The sequence below is a fragment of the Pollachius pollachius genome (genome assembly GCF_949987615.1).
Source record: "Pollachius pollachius genome assembly, chromosome: 16".
Taxonomy (NCBI): Eukaryota; Metazoa; Chordata; class Actinopteri; order Gadiformes; family Gadidae; genus Pollachius; species Pollachius pollachius.
The window spans coordinates 1392575-1410740 of NC_136949.1; the positions used below are offsets into that span (position 1 = coordinate 1392575).

The 18166-nt window shown below is 44.0% G+C and overlaps 3 protein-coding genes across 4 annotated transcripts; 1 reads left to right on the forward strand and 2 right to left on the reverse strand.

Annotated features, from left to right (window-relative positions):
* Window positions 1–477: 477 nt before the first annotated feature.
* On the reverse strand, window positions 478–3066 carry cox7a2b (cytochrome c oxidase subunit 7A2b). The gene is made up of 4 exons (XM_079753848.1): window positions 2991–3066; window positions 2656–2745; window positions 1965–2049; window positions 478–986 (listed from the first exon to the last, which is right to left on the reverse strand). Exons 1-4 carry the CDS (start codon window positions 3006–3008, stop codon window positions 931–933), a joined length of 249 nt encoding a protein of 82 aa, XP_079609974.1. The 5' UTR covers window positions 3009–3066; the 3' UTR covers window positions 478–930.
* A 1466-nt stretch (window positions 3067–4532) lies between these two features.
* LOC307088184 (cell cycle control protein 50A-like) lies at window positions 4533–8863 on the reverse strand. The gene is made up of 7 exons (XM_079753999.1): window positions 8436–8863; window positions 7847–7966; window positions 7173–7280; window positions 6941–7028; window positions 5991–6137; window positions 5292–5498; window positions 4533–4813 (listed from the first exon to the last, which is right to left on the reverse strand). Exons 1-7 carry the CDS (start codon window positions 8670–8672, stop codon window positions 4620–4622), a joined length of 1101 nt encoding a protein of 366 aa, XP_079610125.1. The 5' UTR covers window positions 8673–8863; the 3' UTR covers window positions 4533–4619.
* A 1334-nt stretch (window positions 8864–10197) lies between these two features.
* LOC307087802 (zinc finger protein RFP-like) lies at window positions 10198–14160 on the forward strand. 2 transcript variants are annotated; one of them, XM_079753448.1, is made up of 2 exons: window positions 10198–10320; window positions 10430–14160. In XM_079753448.1, exons 1-2 carry the CDS (start codon window positions 10297–10299, stop codon window positions 12053–12055), a joined length of 1650 nt encoding a protein of 549 aa, XP_079609574.1. In that variant the 5' UTR covers window positions 10198–10296; the 3' UTR covers window positions 12056–14160. The 2 variants fall into 2 exon arrangements, with proteins under 2 accessions (XP_079609574.1, XP_079609575.1); XM_079753449.1 differs by having other exon boundaries at window positions 10240–10320; window positions 10644–14160.
* The last annotated feature ends 4006 nt before the right edge of the window (window positions 14161–18166 follow it).

Here is an 18166-nt window from a genome sequence, read left to right on the forward strand (position 1 = left end):
GAAGCATAATCCCTTTTGAGCGGCTCCATAAATAGAAATTGTACCTCAATGTAGAAGAATCACAGAAATGCCTTTCAACATGATTAGAGGATCTGTTTGTATTCCGTATGCATATTCACTTGCATAGCACAACCAATTAAAGTGAATCATTCCCATACCAATATACTTCACCTGCACAGACGTCAAATGGTGAATTTGATCTTTCCCAATTCCAAATCGAGATGAGTAACAGATAAATATTTGATGAAGTCCACTACATGGGAACTTCTCTCCTCAGAGACATCTGAAGGGGAGTGAACAGCTCGGTCAACTTGGTCCTACACGTCCTACAGCCAAGAAACTAATCACTGTATGTCACACTAAAGCTTCATACTGGAAAGTGTTTGCATTGTTTATTATTCAACAGTAACACTGGTAAAATATGCTGTGGTTTGTTACTTAAGAACTGCTAGACATGCGGTTTGTTATTAAAGACAAGGACTGGTACATCTTTGTGTTGTTAAGGCCTTTAAGACAAGGACTGGTAGACATGCCTAGTAACTACGTTGTCTTAAATGACTAAGTTAGCCATTTAAGACGAGAATTGGTTCCCTGTGCCATTTCAACGCAACTACTGGTACCTTCAGGGTATCCTAAACCAGTAGTGGTGGATCATGTGGGTGAACCAGCAGTAGACAGGGCTTCCTCCACCGTTTCACTCTTGGTTTACATTCGAAACCTGTGGCGCATCAGACACAGGTGGACAGACAAAGCTTTTCTAATGAGGCATCTCTTTATTGTTCCCCAGCTAGAAGCCAAGCGATACAGATAAATATTGATCCCATGAACATAAAAGAGGGTCCCAAGGAGACAAACCCGTAGTTATACATTAAAACTGCATCTGGTCGTTTTGTTAAGTTGTGTTAAGTGGTGGTTATTGAGGAGTCCTGTCTAATTCTTCTTTGGGAATGCGGCCTTCACCAGCTCGTACACCACGTAGCCCGCGCCTGGAAACAATGGGAAACGGTAAATGGACTGCGTTTATACAGCGCTGTTCTGTAGAATATGGCCTAACATTCACACAATGACGGGGGAGTCAACCCCACAAGGCGACAGCCAGCTCTGTTGAACGCCTTACATCTCTGCAATAAACATAGCATTTTCTTTGTTTTAACTGTTAAAATAATACATTCAATTTATTCTACGCTTAACGAAGTTAACACAAAATGAAATCATTTAATAAGAAGGTATACAAGTAAAAAAAGGAGGAAGGGAAGCAGGTTATGTGGTGAAGGCAATCCTAAAGAGGTGTGTTTTTGAGGGCCTGTTTAAATGAAGGGAGTGTGTTAAAGGGGTGATATAATAACACCAGGTGTGAGTGTGGCCTAACATGTTGCTTATCTATCAAAACATAGAGATAAGCAACATTTGCTACAGTCCACTGGTTAGGTTGGTGGACTGATCTACCCGTCATACATCTAGGTGGACACCCCCACTTGCGATGTCACTAAAACACAGGAAAAGGCAAATTATCAAACGGCCTGTTACGGATAATCACACTCACACCTGGTACAGCCCGATCCAACCAAAACTGAATTATGTACGATCCACGTTCTACAAAGTCCTCCTGGTCACGAATTTACGAATCCTACTATGGCCACACCAATAGCCCGAAGAGACACGCCCGCCTCTATTTCTGATTGGTCCGTCACACGCGTCAGCCCTCTCTTTGTTTCTACCGTCTATGGATTAGTCTACCGCGCGTTTACTGGCTTGATATTAGCCGTTAGGGTTAGAGCTCTTTTGTGTCGCTCTCGAATGCCCACAGCGAGGGCACCGTAGAGTTCTAAGGCGTCCGGTTGAGTTGCATGCAACCCGGCCAATCACAGACCGAGTAGGGCGGGTCTTGGCGTGGCCACAGTGGGATTCGTAAATACGCGGCCTGGTCTCTCAGAGGTCCTGCAGGCGGAGGAGGAGACACCTACCCATGACAGTCAGCACCATGGTGGTCCTGTACAGGAGGGCATCGCCGGTTCCTCCCTTCAGGTGGACGGGGACGCCATTGTCCTCCTGGGGGGGGGTCAACCACAATGACTGAGTCTCAGACTTTTCATTAGAGCTAGCCAGCAGGAGCCAACTGTGTATCGTGGTCATTTAGCACCAGAACAAAACAAGGGCAGTAGAGGCTACTGGGTTGACAGTGGAGGGCGACTTTTAATTGACTGAGGTCCTCACTGCGTCAACCCTGCGCCACCAACCAGACGCTTACGTCATCAGGGTCAATCACCGCGCCATGACAACTCGGAACTCGATCGTTTCTACGAAGTTCGGCTTCTTGTGATCATTGCCGATCGCAAAACAAAACACGCAGCAGCAATTGACGCTTCTGGAAACATATGAACAACCTAGGAGACCAAATCAGGGCGAAATATAAACGACCTTAACACTTATTGCATGATTACACAAAACATGATGCGTCAAGACGTCCACCATCAATTTTATAATACAAGTCGGAGATCTGAAGTGAAAGCTTCAGACCTTGAATTCAGAGTTGAGCGTTAATTTCATTTATTCCCACTTGGTCATTATAAACAGCTTGGAGGTCGTGTTTTCCCGAGTTCCGAGTGGTCCTGAACGCCGCACAGCGGTCTCTCTCCCTATCTACGGGGACCTCACCTGGAACTTCTTCTGGTTCTGTGGGACCTTGTTGTCGAGCTGGCGGCGCGCAGTGCTGGCCACCGTCCGCCGAGACACGTGCTGGAAGGCCTGGGGACCAGACACACATGACTCAGATAAACCCCACGATGACCTGCTCCTGGAGCGTCGTATTCAACCTCCACATATATCAGATATCAGCCCTAGAACCGGTCCCTGACCCAACCCGCAGGAGGCTCAGTGACCTCCCGCTGAGCCCCTCCTCACCGCGGGGTTCTTGAAACACAAGGCCACACCACTGCTTCATACACACGCCTTATGAACTACGTATAAACGAGATATAGAGGTTATCTTACGAGTATATGTCTGAACATCCTGGTCGTCTGTTCAAGTCGCTACACACAAGGGCACCGGAAACTCAAGAGTGCACGTCCGCCTTCCGCTTCGTGGGTTAGAACGTAGCAGCTTTCTGCAGCAGGGGACGCAGTGTCGCCCCCTGCAGGAGAAGGAACCGCATTACCCGGTTCAACTCCGGTCCTCTGATCCATTCTTATGTCGTTCTGTATCTATCATAGGTGAACTAATCTCGTTAATCATCTCATTTAACAGATTTATTAATTAATGTTTACATATTTACAAACAATCAGTTATAGAAGAAAATAAGTGAGACATGAGAAAGCAAACAACACAGAAGTTCCAGTTATGTAATTTAATGTGTTCCAGGCAGCGAACAGCTGATGAAGTTTCAAAGCAAACACAATCACAAGTACATTCACAACATGTTACAGTAATCAGTTTAGCCAGCTTACATTAGGTATGGCATTCTGAGCTCTGAATCGGCTTGGACTTTGTAAAGGAGGAGCAGATTCAGTGTTGTTCCTCCACTACACATATTAAACCCTTAGTAACAGAGTAGAGCAGTGTAGATAGTGTTGTTCCTCCCCTACTGCAGCTCATAGTTCATAGACAGATATATGACCATGATAAAACCAATAAAAAAAAAAACATCTGATCCACAGGCGTACACATCAGAATCCCATAATAGTATCAATGTTATCACAGATTCCACATCTAAATACAATAAATAAAATAGAATTCCCATAGTAAATGTTCTCTCTGAAATTCCTCTGCTTATAAAATCTCAACTATATCCTCTCTCTCCATCTCCCTCTCTCTCTCCCTCCCTCCCTCCCTCCCTCCCTCCCTTTCTCTCTCTCCCCCTCTCTCTCTCTCTCCCTCCCACGCGTTTGGCAGGTCGCTCGAATGCCGTCCCTGGAAAGTATGTAACAACAGTCCAAGTTTAAAAACGAGAAAATAAATTAGTTCAAATAAAATCGACTCTAGCGATTGCACCTCCTCCTCCTCATCATCATCATCTGATTCACAGAGGCCTGCGAGCACCCTAGCATAGCATAGCAAAGCGGCGTTGTGGTGGAAGTGGGCTAGCGCTACAAAGCATGCTAGGTAGGAGGTAGCACCAGGATTAGTGCTGATCCCGGCGTTTCTCCCGCGGTTAGCATTAGCATGCGTGGTGTGAGTGGACGTTTCAGCAGGGAAGTTAGCTGTTAGCTGTTAGCTGCATCTGTACAAAACTATCGATGCCTGGACTCCCCAGTTCAGAGAGGCAAAGGGGAGATGGTTTTTCGTAACATATTCATACAACTGAAAAAGCTTATTGCCTATTTAATTGGGTCTCGTCATTATCTTGTTGCTCTGACAGATTATGTGTCAATTAGGCGCCCCCCCCCCCCCCAAACTGTGTAACGACGGAAGAGCGGCTCATTCGCTGACCGCAAAGTGCATTGCCTTAGTCGGAACCGAACCCCCACCCTATGGTACCCCCTCCCTCTCCCACCCTCCCCCCTGCCCCACCCCGTTGTAGCCCATCATTTCCCTCTCCCCATCTCTCTCTCACCCCCCGTCTCCCCCATCCTACAGTACCCCCTATCCTCCGGGGAGGTCTCCCGGGGGGGCCCCCCGCCCCCCTAGTTGGGGATGTCGGCGCTGTTGTTGCGGCTGCCGTACTTGTGGTGGATGACGAGGAGCACCACGCCCAGGAAGAAGCAGACGGCGCCCACCGTGATGTAGGCCAGGCCCAGGAAGGGGTTCTTGCCGCCCATCCACGAGATGGTACTCAGGATCATGCGCTTACGGCCGTCGAAGCTCCGCACCGGGTAGTCTGGGGGGGGGCGCGAGGGTCAAGGAGGAGGACTGCTTCAGAGGCGGGGAGGTGGAGCGCTTGCTCTGGCGAGTGTGGTCACCCGACGTGTGATGGTAAAGGGATCCGGCGCTTTTCTAACCAGCGGCCGCTCGAAGCGCTGTACACCGCCGTGCAGGGCGACAGCAGGCCCGTCGGGGGCAGTCAGGGTGGGGCGTCTCGCTCAGGGACACCTCGACACTCTGCTGGGAGGAGCCGGGGATCGCCCTTGTCAACCAGCTCTACCTCCTGAGCTACTGCCGCCTCTGATGCCGCTGTTGAGCAAGGCAGGGCACTGAGAGAGGCGACGCGCTCCCTGCCCACTCCCTTCGTACAGGACCCTACGAAGGGAGTGGGGACGGAGCGCGTCGCCTCTCTCAGCGGAGAAATACGGCTCTGCTCCGAAGCGGACGCAGCAGCCGAGGAAAGGCTGGTGTGCGGGGCGGGGGGGTAAGGATACTGTAGACCACCTCCAGCGTGTAGTTCCCGCTGGGCAGCGTGGGCAGCAGGTGGCTCTTCTTCTGCACGATGCGGTAGAGCTTCCTGAAGGTGGGCAGCGCCGCCGTCCGCATCCACACGATGAAGTCCTCGTTGATGAAGCCGTTGTTCTCCGGGTCCGAGTCCAGCTCGGAGACCGGCCTGTGCCAGTTCACCGGCTTACTGGTGCCTGGGTCAAGGGTCAGGGTCAGAGGTCAGGGCATGGGGTCAGAGGTCAGTTCAGGGGGTCAGAGGTAAGGTAGCAGCATGTTGTTTTGCATGTTGTGTGACATGTTGTGTTACATGTTGTGCTGCATGTTATGTTGTGTTACATGTTGTGTTGTGCTTCATGTTGTCTTACATGTTGTGTTACATGTTGTGCTGCATGTTATGTTGTGTTACATGTTGTTTTGTGCTTCATGTTGTGTTACACGTTGTGCTTCATGCTGTGTTACATGTTGTGTTACATGTTGTGCTTCATGTTGTGTTACATGTTGTGTTACATGTTGTGCTTCATGCTGTGTTACATGTTGTGTTACATGTTGTGCTTCATGTTGTGTTACATGTGTTACATGTTGTGTTACATGTTGTGTTACATGTTGTGTTACATGTTGTGTTACATGTTGTGCTTCATGTTGTGTTACATGTTGTGTTACATGTTGTGTTACATGCTGTCTGTTACCCTGGAAGACGGAGGTGAGGTTGGGGCTGTCTCCCCCAGGGTTCCTGAACTTGACGTGCTTGTCGGTCCACCAGGCGATGCCCCGCTTGGTGAGGGGGATCTGGATCCTGGTGCCGTTGGGGTCGATGAAGAACAGGTCCAGCGTGTCTGGGGGCACAGGAGGTCCGGTGAGACCAGGGGCGGGGGGGTGGGGCACTTTTTCATACCGGGAGCTTCCCGTACCGGCTGCTGATTGGTTGGGGGGGGGGGGGAGATTGAGGTAGGTTGTGAGGCGCTGGCCGGGGGATCCCACGCGAACGTGCGATTGCTCGTTCGCGTGGCCTACCACACCGCGGCCGCTACGGGGTGCCAGCGGCCCGAATTACTGCCGCGGCCCACGTAAGTGGACCGGCCCACCGGGACACCTCCCGATCGTCCCGATGGCCACTGCGCCTCTGAGTGAGACCGCGGACCTCCAGACTCCAGCCCGGGTCACCCTGCACCACACAGTGCACCAGTTACTGTCTTCCTGCGTGTGTCCGAGTGCGGCTACAGGTTTGAGACTCTTTGGGCTACGCCGGTCACCTCGGGTCCTGAGGTGTTGCCACGGTGACGCAGAGACACCGGCGGTGTTGCCACGGTGACGCAGAGACACCGGAGGTGTTGCCACGGTGTCGCAGAGACACCGGCGGTGTTGCTATGGTGAAGTAGGGCCCCACGGTGTAACTATAGGGAATATGGACCCACAGAGTTACTATGGCGACGTAGAGACCCAGTGTTGCTAGGGTGACATAGAACCGCAGTGTTGCCGTGGCGGCGTTGCCACGGTTTCTACGGTGACGTCACCACTGTGATGTAGAAACACCGCTGTGTTTCTACGGTGACGTAGCCACGGTGACGTGGGGACCCGCCGGGTTCCTAAGTCACCTCCTCCACCCAGCAGGATGATGGAGGTCCCCTCTGCTGCTCACCGTTGAACATGCTGTTGGCGATGGCTCCACAGGGGGCGATGGGCTTGTTGTCGCTGTGGGCGTACGGCTCGCACTCCTTACTGGGAGACTGGGAGGAAGAGAAGGGTTAGACTGGGAGGACATGTGTGCGAACAGAAATCAAACACGCCCTGTAGCACCGAGAGAGAGTCGATATGAAACCTCTATAATAAGCACCTTGAGAGAGTGAACATTTGACTTCTATAATCATCACCTTGAGGGAGTCGATGTTCCCGTTGAGCTGGCTGTCGTCTCTGGACTTGACGTAGCGCCGGTGGTTCTGGTAGAAGTTGGACAGACCGTAGTACACGAAGACGTTGCTCTGGAGAACAGCGGAGGAGGAAGCTGGTTAAAACACTAGAACACTCAGGGTAACAGTATGGAGCTAGTTAAACACTAGAACACTCAGGGTAACAGTATGGAGCTAGTTAAAACACTAGAACACTCAGGGTAACAGTATGGAGCTAGTTAAACACTAGAACACTCAGGGTAACAGTATGGAGCTAGTTAAAACACTAGAACACTCAGGGTAACAGTATGGAGCTAGTTAAACACTAGAACACTCAGGGTAACAGTATGGAGCTAGTTAAAACACTAGAACACTCAGGGTAACAGTATGGAGCTAGTTTAACACTAGAACACTCAGGGTAACAGTATGGAGCTAGTTAAAACACTAGAACACTCAGGGTAACAGTATGGAGCTAGTTAAACACTAGAACACTCAGGGTAACAGTATGGAGCTAGTTAAACACTAGAACACTCAGGGTAACAGTATGGAGCTAGTTAAAACATGAGTGTGTGTGTGTGCTTAAAACAGGGTAACACAGAGGTGGTGTTCTGCAGGGTGGTGTTCTGCAGGGTGGTGTTCTCAGCACCACCAGGCCTCACCTCGAAGGGCTGCTCCAGGGAGAAGGGCAGGCTGCAGCTGCACGGCCGGCTGCTGTTCCAGCTGAAGTTGACGGAGCAGTTGTAACACGGGCTGGACGGGGCCGTGCCCGTGTAGTCGATCTGTCAGCCGTCCATCACGGGGGGGGGGGCATGGGCCACCAATCAAACCGATGCATCAGAACTCATCCATAGCGTTTATTATTGTTAATTCTATAATTGAATTAAAATACACCGACACCAAAACTGTTTCTCTGCAATGATGCATTTATAATGACTCGCAATGTGTTGCATGTGTATATAATATACGTACTGAATAATAATAATATGTTATACAGTACGTATATTATACATAGTGTATAGGGTTAGGTTTAGGGTAAGTTAGCTATGCGGCATGTTTATTATATATGCTGAATAACAGTACGATTTTACAGTGTTATACAGCAGGTCCATCATGCTGATTAACAGTGCATGGTTGACAGTGTGTTAAACAGCATGTATATCATAAACACTGTATAACAGTACATGATTGACAGCATATCATTCCGACTATGTAACAGTAAATGATTGACGGTGTGTTCGGTGTCCCGACCTCGAACTCCTTGATGTTGTTGGACGTGACGTAAAGGCCGATGCCGATGGGGATGAAGAGGAGGCCGATAACGAAGAAGGCGGGCAGCACGGTGCCGGCCGTGAGGATGGGCTGCCAGGCGGGCAGCCGCTGCTGCTTGAAGGCCGTGTTGTCCGGCTTCTTGCTCTTCAGGGTCCCGGGGCCGGACACGGTGATGTGCCCGTCCTCCTCCTTGGCGTTGTAGCTGGACGCCATCATGGCGCTGTCAGGTTGCTGGTTCGAGTCCAGCTGCGGTTCCGTTCTGCTGCAGTGACCCAAACGCGTGTTCAGAGAGCGGCTCTCATGTGTGCGTCGGTATGATCAGTATTATGGGTCCGAGTTAGAACATGACCAGGCGGAACCGCTAGCTGGGTGGCTAGTACCAGGGGACCCGCTCCAGGAAGTTTACTAACGAGATGATTGCGTTGGCGTGATGAGGTCACAGGCACGTACGTCGAGCGACACAGCGTCACGAAAACCAAATTTCTGACCGCTTACATACATCATATATTTATTATAATAATATAATATCAATAATATTGTATTATATTATATATTATTATTTGTATTATATTACATTATTATAATATTATATTATATTATATGGTAAATATAATATTATATAATATAATAATATTTGTATGTATTTGTATAATATTTATCAAACAGAATCGGGTGACGTCACCCACACAAAGCAGACAGTCATTATTTCAACCGTAAAGTCCGGCCAAACATTCCCTCACTTTGTTCCATTTTTTAAACACGTGATGTGTGAAATGCTGGCACATAGTGGTGCAGAATAGTCCGTTTATTCAAAGAACTTTGACCTCTAAAAACCTGGCAGCACTACAGAATAAACACTGAATAATATGTTTTGTTAGAAGATGGAAGAGCAGCGACGATAATACGCTTTAATTCAGTCAGCTGGCCCTTTAATGTTTCCCTTAATCCTCAAATATTTCATTGAGTCACGCAGACGACGGCCAGCTGAGCGGAGCGCCTCGGTATGAGCGTCTCGTTATGAGGTCATTAAGGGACTTTTTACGGGCTGTTTACCGCCTTGCTGCCCAGATGCCTCCGCTAGATTAAAGGCAGTCTGTGTGAACGCGAGCCGTCTGTAGAGCGTCTGGCCTATCCGTCTCAGGCCTTCAGTCTGTGATGTGCTGGGCTTTCATCTCCTCACATCCCATAATAATAAGCACTGCTCCCCTCCCAGGTCCCGGTCCCGGTCTGGAGCTCGATTCCTCCTCAGGTTTTACTGGTTACCTTTTATGACGTATTCGGTCCGGCAGAAGAAGATTCAGAACATGGATGGGTATGCCTTCGCTTTTCTAACCCCATATGCTTCAGGTTACAGACTACTGACACACAACATGATACAAAGATAATTTGGCCCCATAATGTTATACATATCATAAAGTACTGTAGCCTGCATTTAAGAATTTTTATACTGCATTGTTATTTTTATTTGATAGTGTCGCCTTTGGTACCGTGGGGGTCGCGTCGTCGTTAATTAATTAATTAATTAAGGGCGCCACCAGAGGGCCTCCTCAACACATTTGCCGCCCTAAGCAATCACCTGGGACCTTTTTTTTTCTTCCTCCATGGGCCCCTGAAGGCGTCTGGCACCGTCGATATTTACGCCACTGAACACAGTGCATGAATGCAGTAGCCATGTGTCGTGGGGGCGGAGCCAGGGGTTAGGGGAGGAGCCAGGCGTTAGGGGAGGAGGGGAGAGGACGTCATGTGGACGAAACGAAACTTAGGTCAAGATAAACCAAAGCAACCGACCTGGAAGCAGTTCTCTCGGTCAGCAGAAAAATAAAACGCCGTTTGAAATACGATGACGGACAGAAACAACATCAAGGTGAGTAAAGAAGCACAACTTTGAGAGAAGTTAAAACCACTATTTCCGTTATGGAATTAAAAAAAATAACGGGATTGCTCAATGCATAAACCTCGTCGTCTGTGTCTAGGAATGGCCTCTGCTAACACCTCCTGGTCTGGAGAACTTTTCATGTTCCATCTGTCTGGATGTGTTCAGCAGCCCAGTTTCCACACCATGTGGACACAACTTCTGCAAAACCTGTATTAATAAGTTCTGGGATGAACAAGTTAAGTACAAATGTCCCGTTTGCAACGAGCTTTTCAACACAAGACCTGATTTACGGGTCAATATCCTCTTTTCAGAGATGGTTGATCGGTTTGGAACGTCCGTACGAGTAAAAGAGCAGCCTTGTGTTGAACCAGCAGAAGTTTCCTGTGACGTCTGTACTGGGACCCAGCTGAAGGCCGTGAAGTCCTGCCTAGTGTGTCTTATCTCTTACTGCCAAACCCACCTGGAGCCACATCAGAGAGTCGCAGGCCTGAAGAAACATCGGCTGGTCGAGCCTATGGACCGTCTGGAAGACAGGATGTGTAAGAAACACGACCGACTTCTGGAGCTCTTCTGCCAGACTGAACAGGTGTGTGTGTGTCCGTTCTGCACAGAGACGGACCACAAGTCACATCCTGTTATACCTCTAAAGGAGGAATATGAAGTGAAGACAGCCCAACTGGGGAAGATAGAGGCTGAAGTTAAACAGTTGATCCAGGAGAGACAAAGAAATATTCAGGAGATTAAAGACACAGTTAAACGCATCAAAGCAGATGCGGACGAAGAGATAGCTGATAGTGTGCAGGTCCTCACTGCTCTGATGTGCTGCATTGAAAAGTGCCAGGATGATTTCAACCAAATGGTTAAAGAGAAACTGAAATCCGCAGAGAAACAAGCTGATGACCTCATCAAAGGGCTGGAGCAGGAAATAGAAGATCTGATCAACAGAAACTCAGAGGTAAAGCAGCTCTCACACACTAAAGACCACCTCCACTTCCTCCAGGCTTTCAGATCCCTGAAGGATCCTCCACACACCAGGGAATGGATGACAATGGAGGTCCGTCCTCCGTCATACGTAGGGACCTTGAGGAGATCCCTGGATCAGCTGGAGGTGACACTGAACATGGAGATGAAGAAGCTGCCTGATGCTGAACTGAAGAGGGTCCAGCAGTATGAAGTAGATGTGACTCTGGATCCTGATACAGCTCATCCCACGTTCAGCCTGTCTGAGGATGGGAAACAAGTACATGATGGAGGTGTAGTGAAGAAACTCCCAAAAAACTCTAAAAGATTTACACTGTGTATATTTGTTCTCACGAGGCAGAGCTTCTCCTCAGGGAGATTTTACTTTGAGGTCCAGGTTAAAGACAAGACTGCATGGCGTTTAGGAGTGGTCAGAGAGTCCATTGACAGAAAATTTCAGACCATTTGGACCCCTAAGACGGGTTACTGGACTCTTGTCTACAACAAGGATGGGTTGTTATTTAGTGATGAATTTGATATCCTTCTCCCTCTGAGAGCTGAGATCCAGAAGGTGGGGGTGTTCGTTGATTATGATGAGGGTCTGGTCTCCTTCTATGATGTGGAAGCCAGGGTTCATATCTGCTCTGCTACTGGCTGCACCTTCACTGAGCCTCTCTATCCAATCCTCAGCCCAGGTCTCAGTGGTTATGAAGGTAACAACTCTTCCCCCCTGATCATCTCACCTGTCAATCAAACAGACTAGGACCTTTGTTTTGTAATAAAATAATCAAACAACCAAAACAGCTAATCTTGTTTCCTGAAATAGAATCTCTACTAGGGCTGGGTAAAAATATCGATTCATCAATGAACTGCAATTTATTTGTTCTCGATTCAATTTTGATTCAGGATTTTTCATTGTAATCTAGAAGCGAGTATGCCTAAATGTATATGCCCTTTTACATTTGTCCATGTTATGATTATTACTTTAGCTCAGGAACAATGCTATACAATGGTGTATTTCCTTTTTGCTAGTTACAGCACAATGAAACGGTTAATTCATTTTAAAATGGTTATTTCTAAATAATATTTAGCTGTTTTTGTCATCTGCATGTATAATTGAGTCGATAGCGAAGCAATTTGATCAATATCGAATCGAAATCTAATCAAGGCCTAAAGAATCGAATTGAATTGAATTGTGAGGTCTTCATAGCTTACTTTCCACTGTCATTTAACAAGGAATTATTCATTAAGCCACTAACACTGTGTACTATAAAAAAAATACAACCCATTATAACCTATAAGACTACAATATAATGTTCAATGTCTTTTATCTGAATGTTTTTAATTAATGAAAAAAAAAGTAATTAGATAAGGTCAAACAATGATTTTGATGACATTATCATTCGTTGTTTTAACCAAATAGTAATATTCCTTTATTTTTCAATCATGTTTGACAACACAATACAATGTATGTAAACTTTTGAGATTTGAATAAAAATGTACTAAAAGTAGAATGGGGACATCTTCTGTGGAATAGTTACATTCTCAGTACAATGTGTTCAGTGGAATGGGTACATTCTCAGTAAGTGTTCAGTGGAATAGGTACATTCTCAGAGAAATAGGTACAATCTCAATACAATGTGTACTCTTTTCAAAACGCCCCCTCAAGCGTTTTATTAGCCGTTTTATTGATCTAGTTTTTGCAGGAGAGGGAGGGGTGGGCAGCTGAAAGGAGTCGTAGTGACACAAATGTTGTTTCGGCCCGGCATCCGAGAGGGCCTAGTGCACGGCTCCGTTAACTTCTCGTGTCCAAGGTTTTTCCTTTTACTTAACATGAAGGACGTTGATGGTTTTTAGTCACTGTGGTGACTTTTTATCACTAAAAGTCGCCGAGGGATGTGCAGACAGACCTCTGGCTCATGATGCTACAATGCTAACAATGCTACACAACGAGAATATTTCTGCATCCCGCACGTCATGCACTAGGGCGTGGGTAGGCTCCCGTGATGCGGAAGCAAATCTCTCCTTAATGTTATTTTATTTTTATTTTTTTCTCACTTATTCACTTTTATTCAACATTATTACAAGTTAACTCACAATAGGAACATACACATTACTGCTTCAATAGAATACACTTAGAGCAATTGAAATAAAAGTAAAATTAAAATAAACATCTCAAAATAAAGACAAAAATAAATTAAATAGAAAATAGAATAAACATTGATTTCATAAGGGGGATTCAAATAATTTTTAGTTATTCATTTCAGTGGGAAAATTCTTTAAACTATTATATAGTTTCTGTGCCTTTATTTCTGTTACAAGTTTTAGTGATTTCATGTACAATTTAAATTCATTCATGAAGACAATAAATTTGGGGGATGACTTCATAACTCTATTCTTGTGGATGAAATATTTAGCTAGACAAAGAATTAAATTGCAACAGAGTTCATCATATTTGTTTTGTAAGATCATACCGAAAGTGACATCATCACGAGAGATAGCAGCTGGAAATAATACTATTTTTTGTTTGATCCAATTGTGGATGTCAACCCAGAATGTTTGTATTATATGACATGAGAAGAAGACATGGTCCGTGGTTTCAATGTCTTTTTCACAAAATGTGCATATATTGTCACCGATATTAAAGCGTAGTCTAAGTAATTAGTAATAAAGTAATAAAGAAGGATAAATGTTGTTCATAATTTTAAAGTGTGTTTCTTTTGTTTTGGGGGGTATAGGAAGTTTTAGGTACATTGTTCTTAGTTTATCAATTGATTTATTATCAAATTTATGTAGGATATTATTTTTGTTTTGTTTGCCGGGGAACAATGTTTCATTGAGGCAGTTCCTTATAAAATGATTGTTACATTTTTTGTCTAGGACTAAAATCCCCTGTACTGACAATGGGCCCAGTTTTGGTATTATAGGTTGGTGGGCCAATATATTTTTTGTTAGAAATACAAATCCATGAGGAAGTGCTTTTTGTAATTTAATAAAGTCTGTTTTGGATGGGTTGAATTTATGTTTAGTGCAAAATTGTTGATAATCTAAGAGATTACCATTGGTATCCATTAAGTCAACCACAGACCATATATTCCTCTCATACCATTCCTGATAAAATAATGATTTATTTCGGTATAAAACATATCTATTATTCCAAAGCATAGTAGTGTGTGGTGGAAAGTTATGCACATATAACATTTTCCAATATAATAGAATTTGTTTATGAAACTCTGACAACGATATAGGCAATTTATCGATGTTGAAGTCTGCCATGAGAAGACATTTTAAACCTCCGATCTTATTGAATAGGGAATTGGGAACACAGTACCAAAATGAGTTGCTATGTTTGATCCAAGATTTCAACCAATTGATTTTTAAAGTTCCATTGAGGCAATCAAAATCAATAACTTTTAAACCACCATCTTTAATTTCTTTAACCATATTACTTTTTTTCATATAGTGTGGCTTGTTCCTCCAAATAAAATTCAGATTAATTTGGTTAATAGATTTGATTAATTTATTTGAGATGGCATTAGAGTAGGCTGGGTAAATGCATCTTGATAGACATTCCATCTTGGTAAGGTAAATTCGGCCAAGTATTGAGAGGTCTCTTTGGAGCCATAAATTTAACTTGGCTTTACTTTCTTTTATTTTTTTTCCTACATTCAAGGATTGACTTTGTTTTTGGTCTTTTGTAAGGTGTACTCCAAGGTATTTAATTTCTGACTTGATAGGGATGTTACAGTTGTCTTTTAGAGTTGTATCATGAATTGCAAATAGTTCACATTTATTTAAGTTCAAAGTTAACCCTGAAGCTTTGGAGAATTTTATTTTTTCTATTGTTATTGGAATTTGGTGTCTGTCTTGTACAAATATTGTTGTGTCATCCGCAAGTTGGCTGATGACAATATCGGTACCTAAGACATTTACATTTTTTATTTCATTACAATTTTTAATGTAAATTGCTAACATTTCTGTGACTAATATAAACAAATATGGTGAAATGGGATAACCTTGTGGAATTCCCACATTAACATTAAAACTGGGGGTTGCGCCACAAGGTAGCATGACACAGCTGTTGATATTCCAATATAATCCACTAATTAAATTCCTAAATTTGACTCCGAAACCTAAATGTTCAAGAACTTGGAAGATAAATGGGTGCTCTACGGAATCGAACGCTTTATAGAAATCTAAAAAGAAAAGAAAACCATCATGTTCTATTTGATGTCTATATTCAATAATGTCCATTACCAGCCTTATATTATTGCGGATTGATCTTCCCTTTAAGAAACCAGACTGCATTTCTGCAATAAGCTCTGAAATACCTGTCTGAAGACGAGTGGTGAAGATGTATGTGAGTAATTTATAATCAGAATTTCTAAGAGTAATAGGCCTTCTGTTTTCTATGAGTCTGGGGTCCTTGCCAGGTTTAGGAATTGAGATGATGAGCCCATGTCTCATTGTGGGTGGAAGTATACAAGTTTCAAATATTTCCAGGAATACTTGATGCAGTAGTTTTTTTATATCTTCCCAGAAATGTCTATAAAAGTCTCCTGTGAGTCCGTCCAAACCCGGTGCCTTGTTAAGAGACAGGCAGCTAATTACCTTGTCCAGTTCAGTAATTGTTATTTGACTATCACATGTTTGTTTAAAGATATCTTCAACTTTGGGAATATATTTTTCTATATCCTTTAAGAATGTATGGCAATCTACATCAGAAAATTTAGAGCTATAAAGCTGTTTATAGAATTTGAGGATTTCTGAGGAGATTAATTTTGGTTCTGTGATTTCTATATCATTTATTATCAAAGAATTTATGTTATTTTTCTTTTGTCTCCTTTTTTCAAAACCACAAAAATATGCTGAATTTCTTTCCCCCTCCTCTATCCATTTAGCTCTCGATCTAATGAAAGCCCCTTGTGCTCTTTGAATATACATTTCATCCAATTTAGGTTGAAGATTTAGTATTTTCTGTTTATCGTCTTCAGTAGGGTTGAGTTTATTGCAGTAAACATTTAATTGTTTGATAATGTCTAGTTCCTTTTTCTCTAATTCTTTTTAAAAAAAATTACTGAATGAGATGGAAAATTGGCGTATTTTATATTTAAGGAATTCCCATTTTTTAACAGGTGTTAGTTCTTCCAGGTTTACAATTTCAGTAATTAGTGATTTAATCTTTTGACAATAATCATTATTTTTGATTAGGCTAGAGTTCAATTTCCAATATTTTTGCTATATTTGTTTGAACAAGTTCTACTGTTGTTAGGTTTAACATATAGATAAATAACACTATGATCAGTAAATGGAGCAGCAGATATATCAGAGCTGATATCATAGCATAGCAAGTGGGTTGCAATTAACCAGTGGTCAATTCTGGATTTAGAATTGGAGTTGAACCATGAGAATTTAAATATTCCTGGGTTTAAGTGTCTCCAAGCATCCGTTAAGCTTTTGTCATTGCAGAAGTTTATGAAAGTGTTGTTTGGATGACTTGCAGAGAATCTAGTAGGACATTTATCATAGAATTCATCATGGACTAAGTTAAGATCTCCACCTATTATAACCTTATCAGTTGAGTATGTTGATTTCATATTAGCTAATTGTAAGCCAATTTGTTCTAACAGGTTTTTATTTTCAGTGCTCCCATTGTACCCATAAATATTGATTAAGATGAATTTGAAATCATCAAGGGTTAGTTTGAGCATTAGCCAGTGACCATTAACATCTGCCTTATGAGAAATAACCTGACCTTTGAAATTTTTTAGTAGGACGGCGACTCCTGCTGATCTTGAAGTACCATGGCTGAAATAAACCTCGTCTCCCCATTGTTTAGACCAGAAAGTGATATCTTCTATCTTGGAATGCGTTTCTTGTAAAAAAAAATAATATTAGCATTTTTCCCTTTACAAAATAAAAAAAAGCTTTTTCTTTTGGTCATGTCTCTTAGACAATGTCTGTTAATGCAAGGGGCATTAACAGACATCAGAGAAATATAATTTTTTAACCGGAACATATGATTCAAAACAAACAAAAAATGAGATGAAGTAACTGAACTGTTTTAGAAACAAGAATACGGTGCTATATAAGGATACTAACCCATTATAGTAGCAAAACCCTAAGCGTGTCAATTGCTTATAAAAACTCACTTGCTTGTAGGATTAAAAATCCCCTGTTACTTTGATCATGGTGTGACTCTCTGTCCATTGATGAAGGCATGGGGGCCTCGGAACATAGTCTTATGGCCTGCCTTCCTTGCTTGTTCAATCTTTGGCCATACAGCTCTTCGGGCCTCTCTGTCTTCTTTGGTGAGATCTTCTGCGAAGCGGATGTTGAGCTCCTTGCAGACTGAGTGATGTTTGGTAGTACGCCAGAGATCATCTCTGAAGTGTCTCCCAGTGAACTGCATGATGATCTGGCGAGGACGGTCGGCGTTGTATGGTCCTAGACGATGCACAGAGTCTATGATGAAGTCCATGTTCTCTTTCCAGTGTGGCACAATCTTTCCGATGATGTCCTTGGTGATCTGACGTGTGTTTTCTTCTTTTTCTTCAATCAGGCCATTTAGTCTTAAATTCCATCTTCTTTTGTATCTCTCCAACTCTGCAGCTCTCATTTCCAGCTCTGTGTTTTTCTTCTTGAGTTGTTTCATTTCTGTTCCCAACTCTTTGTTTTTTTCTTTGCATTCTTTGATTTCAGCCGAATTAAATTCAACTGATTTTGCGATGCTGGCCATGGTGACTGTGTTTTGTTTTTGTTCTTTTTTGAAGTCCTCCATCATGTTTTGAAGTGTCCCAACTGCAGCCAGGATAGCAGCGTTTGAAGCATCGTCGGCACGGGCTCCTGCAAGCGTGTTTTCCTCTCCTCTTGG